The 9,162-nt window shown below is 30.1% G+C and overlaps 2 protein-coding genes across 6 annotated transcripts; both read left to right on the forward strand.

Annotated features, from left to right (window-relative positions):
- The first annotated feature begins 64 nt into the window (after positions 1-64).
- On the forward strand, positions 65-2,635 carry LOC124427534 (28S ribosomal protein S9, mitochondrial). Its single transcript, XM_046970548.1, has 10 exons — positions 65-163; positions 282-396; positions 528-631; positions 735-908; positions 1,003-1,067; positions 1,164-1,239; positions 1,327-1,452; positions 1,617-1,659; positions 1,750-1,865; positions 2,471-2,635. Exons 1-10 carry the CDS (start codon positions 65-67, stop codon positions 2,633-2,635), a joined length of 1,083 nt encoding a protein of 360 aa, XP_046826504.1.
- On the forward strand, positions 1,750-8,578 carry LOC124427618 (transient receptor potential channel pyrexia). 5 transcript variants are annotated; one of them, XM_046970764.1, is made up of 3 exons: positions 3,891-4,028; positions 4,422-4,648; positions 5,127-8,578. In XM_046970764.1, exon 3 carries the CDS (start codon positions 5,174-5,176, stop codon positions 8,102-8,104), a length of 2,931 nt encoding a protein of 976 aa, XP_046826720.1. In that variant the 5' UTR covers positions 3,891-4,028; positions 4,422-4,648; positions 5,127-5,173; the 3' UTR covers positions 8,105-8,578. The 5 variants fall into 5 exon arrangements, with proteins under 5 accessions (XP_046826722.1, XP_046826720.1, XP_046826719.1 ...); XM_046970763.1 differs by having other exon boundaries at positions 4,422-4,516; XM_046970765.1 differs by having other exon boundaries at positions 4,422-4,512.
- The last annotated feature ends 584 nt before the right edge of the window (positions 8,579-9,162 follow it).

A 9,162-nucleotide genomic window follows, 5' to 3' on the forward strand; every position in this document is an offset into this window, starting at 1 on the left:
TATCGATATTACGATTATCGTCTGTATGTTTATTAGATTCTGAATTATCCTTAAAACTGTAAAAATGGCGACTCCAATGTTCGTACGTTTTTCAAATTTTCGCAATTTATTGAGAATTAATAATAATGTTCCCGGTATTACATCTAATCCAATTCAATGCTTGGTAATTTTAAATTAATGGTTTGATATGTCATTGATATTAATATTTCAAACCGTATTATAATTTCAAGGTTAACCTCAAAATATATGTAAACTTATCTATATTTTTCTTTTAATATTAGGAATCAATTTATCGTTTATCCAGTACGCAAGAGCCTTCTTCTATGACAAACGAAGTTGAATTGACAAATTTCTCTAAAATCATGCAAGGTTATTTAAAACGTATTAAAGCAAACGGTTAGTTATTTTTTTTTACATTAATATTCTTTTATTTATTCATTCTAAGGTCAATATATCTATTTATAATAAATATATATGTTTGATGAATATTGTTTTTTTTTTTTTTTTTTTTTTTTTTCTTTTTATAGAGGAACTCATGAAAGTAGAAACAGAAACATATGAAAAGGGTAAAAGACATCTAGCCAATATGATGGGTGAGGATCCTGAAAATTTTACCCAAAATGATATCGATGTAAGTTGTAATAATATAATAAATTATAATTATTTATGATTGTTCTTAATATGATAACAAATTACGACTACATGGATTATAACGATTGTAAAATTTCTTTTAGAGATCAATAGAATATCTTTTTCCATCTGGATTATTCGATTCTAAAGCACGTCCCATGATGAAACATCCTAAGGATATATTGTCATCACAAGAGACAGCACAATTTTTTGCAGATGGAAAACCGTGTCATTCCTTTTTTTATACCTTATATCCTTCCTATTATGAAACACTTCACGTAAGACTTTAAATGACATTAATTAAAACTATTGTACATAAGGAAAATTTTTAATGTAATTTTTTATTTACAGAAAATAACAGAAAAATTAAAGAATTTAGAGGACTTGGAGGATAAGTTAATTAAATCTACCGGAACGTTTCCTAATGAAAATAAATTGTATGTTATATATTATTAGTTTTATCACTTAATAATTATATGATAGATTTCTAAATATAATTTTAATATATTTTTTTGTTGTTCTGTTATTTTCAGTGATACATATAGATCAATGTGGAAATCAAAAGTACAATTGGAGAAATTATTACATGAGAGATTGATGGATCATCATGTAAGTTTTAAAGAAATTTATTATTTTTAAATTACCTTCATAATAATTAAATAAGAAGAGAAAAAAAAAATTGTGTCTATTTTTTAGTATGAATACTTTATCAAAACAATGGAAAGGCTAGTAAGTCATCCATTATCCGCAAACGAAAAAGAATTTCTACTAAAGTATCGGAATGTATTATCTCAAGACACAAATAAGACAAATATTTTATCTGTAAGTATATTTTTTTATAATGAATTATATATGAAACAAATTTTTTTTTTTTTTTTTTTTTTTTTTTTTTTTTTTTTTAAATAATAAATATATTAATTAAATATAAATTTGATAAATATGTTTTACAGTAGAAATAGAAATACAAAAGTTTTTCTATTTATTAGGTATCGTATAATGAAGATGGAAAACCATATGTTAAAGTATTCCGTAAGTTTTGAAATAATATTTATATAGATTAAGTTGTATATTGTTAAAAACAATATAGTAATGGAATTTTCTTTTTTCTCCTAATTACAGCTTGTCAAAGAAAAAGTTCAATTGCTACAGTAATAGTGTGGGGTGAAGGTACGGGGAAAATAACAATTAATGGAAAGGACATTTCTTACTTCCAAGACATGCAATCCCGACAACAGGTAAGTTTTTATTACATTATGAATTTTTTTGTTTTTCTATCTTAATGAGACACGAATGTTTAAACTCGTGTAAATATTATTAATTATTAAGTAAATAAAAACAATAATAAAATATTTTATACAAATATTTCTTTATGAATGATTTGAGTCATTTAATAATCCGAGTTATATATTTTTCGTATAAAAATTTCTTAAAGATTTGTCTTTGATTTGTATCAAAATTATTTTTCTATGATGACAAACGAGGAAAGTAAATATATTTATTTTTGTGAAAAAATATAAATCTTTTGCGTAATATAAAAATATTAAAAATAACATCTAAGAAAATATATTTCCTTTATTATCTGAAATGATTACGATCGCTTTATATAACGTACATATATATATATATATATATATATATATATATATATATATATATATTATAAATAAATGTAGATATATAATTTTTAGATAAATATTAATAAGATCATTCAGAGATTATTTGCGTCGATTATAATAACAAAAACGTATCTAGATCCTTACGTAACGTAAGATCCGTATATGATATAATGAATAAAGATGATTTCACCGGTCGGTAATACCTGGTCGAATCAATTGTGTAGCACGAAGACGACGATAATACTACTGCTCAACTTTACTCTATAGAACGTTATAAAATTATAAATGCCAATTCAAAGTTTTCAAACCGAGACCGACCTTCGGATTATATCGCTTATGAATCTAACTTTAAGATCAAAATATTTCATCGAAGTAGCTTAACGTACTAATGACGTTCAGAAATATTAATGAAAAGCTAAGGGAAGGATTTTTTAAATAAATGTTTATGATTAACTTTTATTTTCATATTTTTTGTAAATTTATATATATATATATATATATATATATATATATATTTTTTTGTTCTTTTTTTATTTCAAGAACTATCTAACAATTTTTTCTCTTCTTTATTAATTTTTTTTCTTTCTTTTTTTTTTTTTTCAAAATATTTCTCCAATGAATTCAGATACACATGATCGAAAGAAATGCGACCATAACTTTCTCTTTTCGATCTCTACGATCATTTATACACGCAGTATAGATCTTTCACGCACACAGTTCAAATGATATAAGCAAAAATAAAAGAAATAATAAAAAAGAATCATCTAGACATTACGTATTAACAATGAAAAACATATGAATGAACATATAAATAATATGAATGAGCGCATAAAGTTATAACAAATTTTTTTTTTTTTTTTTTTTTTTTTTTTTTTTTTTTTGAAGATTCGACATTATAGAAAATGACAGGATTAAAAAAAAAAAAAAAAAGCAAAAAACAAAACAAAAAAGAACAAAAATTATGGTCACTGGTATTATTATACCAACTCATTGAATCGTAAATGTTCCAAAACTTGGGTACAATTAAAATGATTCATACTTTCTTCTTCAAGGCCCAATTAATTTCTTCGATTAATTAGAACATTAATGAGAAAATCATATCGGCTGATAATAAATCCAATATCGTACGTTGTTATTTGTTTTGAAATATTTTCTTCCGAAGAACCGTCGCAGAGATTCTTGAATGAATTTTAACGAAAGAAAAGTAGAGAACAAGAAGAGAAAGAAGAAGAAGAAGAAGAAGAAGAAGAAAAAGAAAAAGAAAGAAATTACGTACGATTAATTGATATACTGTGAAATAATAATCAATTTTTAATATCGTTATATTTTTTCGATATAACGATAATAATTTTAAGTATATATATATATATATATATGTTGATAAATCCACGAATAGATTCGATTCTAAGGGCATGAAGGTATATTGAGAGGGCCGGTTTAACCGGTCGAACCGTACTTTGTTGTTAACACCTGTATACATTTCTGCGACTCTCTTTCTCTCTCCCTCTCTCTCTCTCTCTCTCTCTCCCTCTCTGTATGTCTGTCTCTGTCTCTGTCTGTCTGTCTCTCTCTCTCTCTCTCTCTCTCTCTCTGTATATGTGAGAAACGTCGGAGAAAATTGCCGGTTTGAACGGCCAACAGGAACATAGACTGTCTCAGTGTCAATCGGACCGTCCGATGGTACGATCGAGTAAATACAACGAGGACGAAAGTTACCTCACAAATTCTTATTTGCCTGATCTACTTCAAAACAAATGCAGTTGCCGGCATTAGATCATCAAGGTGATTATATCTCTTACGAATGATCCGATCTAAGGAAGTACGGTCATTAAAATCTCTTTTTATTTGATCACACAAAATCCGAATATATAATCCTTTCCTATTTATTCTTAATTAAAATTATCATTAAATGAGACTATTTTTATTAACTTTCTTTCTGAATATGTATATATATATATATTTATTTATTTATTTATTTATTTATTTATTTATTAAATATATATAATAATAATAATAATAATATATATTAATACAGATAAACATATTAATGCAGGTATACATATATACATATACTATATAGATGAATATATATATATATATATATTTATAAATGTATAAAAAAAGTAATGTGCACATATTCTTTAAGTAACGTCATACGTCGTGTTTTGTTCTTAGAGTAAATTCTTATGTTATGACCACGTGATTATCGAGAACGTTCTTGTCCTTAATTCTTGGAGGAGTCACGAAGTAAATAATGTCAGTTCCAGTAGGTAACGGATCTCACACGTCTTAGTACTTAGCAATCTATTTGCCCGATTTTCCAATTGACATTCGCGTTGTACATACATATGTACATACGTAACGCTTTACTTGCGACTGTTTTCGACGTCATATAGAGATAGGTATGTACATACATATATCTCATATATGTGTGCGAATGTATGTATTTGTCTGTATGTGTGTGTGTGTGTGTGTGTGTGTGTGCATTTCAACAAAAGCTTTTAACTTTGTTATCACTCATCGAATTGACAATAAGATATTCTGAAACTCTTGTCAACATATACACTGTGGTCAACACGACTCCATAATCTGTGTGTTACACTTTCGATATACATATATGGATATATGTATGTATGTATGTATGTATGTGTGTATGTATGTATGTATAAATAATATATGTATTCTTTTAATAACATCATTAATCCGTATTGATTTTTACATCGAAATTGTTATCATGATATCATACTTTGTATTGCATTTTTTATCGAGTACGCATAAAAGTTTAATATATAGAAAGTTTATAAATAAAAAAAAAAAAAGAAAAAAAAAAAAGAAAGAAAGAAAAGAAAAAGAAAACAAAAAATATTATGTCCATTTTAGATGAACGCAAGGATAACTTGAGCTCAAACAATGGCTACCAGGCCGGGATGAGCGATACTTCAAGGACATTAATTTTACCATTGCCAAGAAGTAAAATAGAAAGGAAAGAGAGAGCTGCTGATGATATGAATGACTCGAATATAACCACGCCTATCTCGGCTAAACGTAAAGCGACGACCTCTTTGCTGTTGACACGATGGTTAGGATCAAAGAGTCCTTCTTCACAGGATATCGAAAGTGGTGATAATTGGTCGTTGGAACGATCGATGGATTATGGAACACCACCACCCGTAGAAGAACCACATTGTTACTCAATGTGTATCAGTGAAAGTTCTTGCACCGAGGAAACCAATTATTCTTTGCAAGTTAACAAAGACATTATAAGAAATCTATTGATCGAGCATACCAGACAAATAGGTAGTAAGATACAAATATTGGAAGATCTTGAATTGGGAAGGATCGACGTTGATAATAAAGAAAAGATTATTAATAGTTATAAACAGGAAGAGATTGATACGTTATTATTACACGCTTGTTTTCTCGGTCGTGTGGATTACATAATTGGCCTTGAAAAATGCGGAGCTAATGTGAATACATCCGAACAAGAACAAAATCTAACGCCGTTGCATCTTTGCGCGTTTAGTAATTCGTTAATCGGTCTAGAATATTTGATCGGCCATGGAGCCAACATAAATTGCGGTAAGGGCCACACCCCATTTCATTATGCGGCTTTTGGTAATTCCTACGAGGTAGCACGGTATTTCTTACAGAAAAATATCACCGAGGAATCGTTACACTCGGAAGAGACCGTACTTCATGTAGCGGCACGTAGTAATGCTTTGGAAGTGTTAAAGCTATTGGCACCAAATAATATTTCATTAAATCGATTGGATGTTAATGGATTTGCACCTATACATTACGTTGCCGATAAAGGTGATCCGGCATGTTTGAAGATACTTTTACAAGCTGCTTGTCAAGTTGATCTATCAAGCAAAAAAGGTGATACCGCGTTACATATCGCTGCCGAAGCCGGATGTCTCGAAAATGTTGATCTATTATTGGAAAATGATGCAAACGTTAATTTGAAGAATAACAGAGGACAGACCGCATTACATTTGGCAGCTCGTTCTCATTGTTTAGACTGCGTTGAACTTTTATTAAGGAAAGGTCATAGCGATCCAAACGACGAGGATATAGACGGTAGAACGCCCCTTCACTTAGCTTTGGGTAGATCATTGTTGGCTTACGACGTTACTGAAACTCTTATCATTTGGAGGGCAAATGTTAATAAGGTCGATAAATATGGTTATACGCCACTTCACGTCGCTGCTTTGAACGAGTTATCGCAATGCGTTGATATACTGATACAACATAATGGTGATCTCAGTGCAAGAACGAAGGGGGGTACCAGTGCATTGTCAATAATACTACGTAAAACCCCAACATCCTTGGACGTATTTAAGCAAAGATTAGACGCCTCGATTACTCTTCATCAGCATAGATCAGCCGCCGGTGAGATCGAATTGAGACTTGATTTTCATCCCCTTTTGCAACATCAACAAAAAGGGGAGATCGGTTATTTAGGTACCTTCGTCAAGGAAGGTTACAAAGAAATACTCGAACATCCCCTTTGTCAATCATTTCTTCATCTTAAATGGCAAAAGATCAAAAAATATTACATCGGTAGATTATTGTTTTACTTACTTTATGTTCTCGTCCTTACCGCTTGGGTAATAACTGCTCTTGCACATAATTGTTATAACGAGTCCCATGGACAGGTAGATGATCCTAGTACAACACTTTGCGCTAATACCACAGGTCTAAATGGCTTTCTCTATAGGCATCCTGTAGTGTTAGAGGTCGAATGGTATGCCTTGGTAGTTCTTACCGTATTAGAAGCTCTTAGAAAGTTAACAGGTATCTTGACTTACCTATCGGTCAAACAATTCTTCACTCAGGCCGAGAATATGGTCGAATGGTGTGTGATATTAAGTGTATTTGCCACGTCCTTCGTTTATACAGGTAGAACATATACGTGGCAGAGTCACGTAGGTGCTTTCGCTGTATTATGCGGCTGGAGTAACCTCATGTTAATGATAGGACAACTTCCTATGTTTGGTGCCTACGTAGCTATGTTTACAAGCGTTCAAGCACAAGTATTTAAACTCTTATTAGCTTATGCCTGTTTACTCGTTGGCTTTACCGCCAGTTTCTGCGTTATATTTCCACGATCGAAATCATTCAGCAGTCCTCATACTGGTTTAATAAAAGTTCTCGTCATGATGACAGGTGAGTTAGACTTTGAGGATTTATTTTTCCCTGGTGAGGAGGAAGGTGGTAAATCAGTAGACGTAAGTGGCACCTCATGGATTTTACTTCAAGTTTCTGCACAATTATCATTCGTATTATTCCTTTTATTTGTCACTATAGTATTGATGAATTTGCTCGTAGGTATAGCGGTTCATGATATTAAAGGTCTTCAAAAGACGGCAGGTCTTGCTAAGTTGGTACGACAAACGAAACTTATTTGTGACGTTGAGAGGGCTCTATTTCTTGGGCTATTGCCAAATAAATTGACGAAACTTTTATGGTGGACGGCTGTGGTATTGCCGTCACCATTACGTGCTATCCTTACAGTTAGGCCATTGAATCCTAGAGAAACAAGATTACCTCGTGATGTTTTGACGGCCGCTCACAAGGTTGCCAAAGATAGGAAATTTGCAAGCGGTACCTTGACCAGTAAAAAAAGTAATAGCACGTATTACACTTATGTTAAAAGCGATGGCTATTCGACCATAAGAAATCGCTTTAATGGAAATGATAACCTTTCTGAAGACAATGGCAATAAATTCAAGGATGAACTCTTGGAAGTTAGAAAAATTTGCGAGAAGAATCATCAGCTAATACAGGATCTTGTTATCGCTCTTGCTATGGATAAGAAATATAATAAAGAACAACAAGAGGATGAGAATCATTAAAGAGGGAGGGGAACGATTAGATTAGATCGAATCCGTGATCAACGAGAGAGAGAGAGAGAGAGGAGATATTAATTGGATAATTAATTTCTTCTAACTCGTTAAGATTCTAATCAACAACGATCGGGATGTTTATCAAACTTCGTCTTTTCTTTTTGTTTTTCCTTTTATTTATTTATTTTCCTTTTTTTCTTTTTTTTTTTTCTTTTTTTTCCTTCTTTTGCTAATATGTGTTACTTTTAAATCATGGACTTCCTATCACTGTGCGTAATGAAACAAAAAATTTCATTAACCATTATAGTCTTATGTATCATATTGGGTATCTCGCGGTGTATAAATTTTTTTTTTCCTCTTTCTTTTTTCTTTGTTTAAATCTTTTTATAGTCCATGACAAATTATCAAGGATGCCAAATTTTGACAACTAGTCAATGTACAACTGTTAAAATATATTTGATTAAATGGCGCACGAGAAAAAATTATGATCTTCTTCTTTTTTTTTTGTTTTTGGTTTTTTTTTTTTTTTTTAACATAGTCGATTTAACTGGGATTGAATTTTATTAGTGAATTTATAAAAACGAAAGAAATACATATAATAAACATCAATCAAATTTTTTAATTTCTATATTCGTAAAATAAATAGAAAAAATGTAATATTGGGATAATATATTCTTTTCTTTGTTATTTTTTTTGTTTTTGTTTTTTTTTTTTTTTTTATACTGCAATATCATAAGGAAAAAATTAAAATGTCTCTTCGAATGCATCAATATTTTTTTTTATCGTTGTTTATATATCGTGTTACGTTCATTGCGTTAACAATATTTTTGTTTATATATATATATACACGATAATTATTCGTATAATTTTTTGTAATATATAAATCAATGAGACGCGATGTATGTGATTTTTTTCGTTTTTTTTCCATCCTTCTTTTTTTTTTTGTAGAATCAATAAATTTTGATTACGCGCTACTAGTTGCCTATCTGTGTTCCGTCCATGACACAAATATTTTATAAAAGATAACAGAGCAAGATTAAATATTGCAAAGAGCTTATTGGTCATGT

Source organism: Vespa crabro, chromosome 10 (assembly GCF_910589235.1).
Source record: "Vespa crabro chromosome 10, iyVesCrab1.2, whole genome shotgun sequence".
Lineage (NCBI taxonomy): Eukaryota > Metazoa > Arthropoda > Insecta > Hymenoptera > Vespidae > Vespa > Vespa crabro.

Bases quoted from the DNA above. Each gene is read 5' to 3' on its own strand.
- LOC124427534 (XM_046970548.1), top strand. From the start codon at position 65: ATGGCGACTCCAATGTTCGTACGTTTTTCAAATTTTCGCAATTTATTG. The intron at 909-1,002 runs GTAAGACTTTAA...GAAAAATTAAAG, and splicing joins CCTATTATGAAACACTTCAC to AATTTAGAGGACTTGGAGGA. The intron at 1,240-1,326 runs GTAAGTTTTAAA...TCTATTTTTTAG, and splicing joins AGAGATTGATGGATCATCAT to TATGAATACTTTATCAAAAC.
- LOC124427618 (XM_046970762.1), top strand. From the start codon at position 4,001: ATGCAGTTGCCGGCATTAGATCATCAAG. The intron at 4,029-5,126 runs GTGATTATATCT...TGTCCATTTTAG, and splicing joins GCCGGCATTAGATCATCAAG to ATGAACGCAAGGATAACTTG.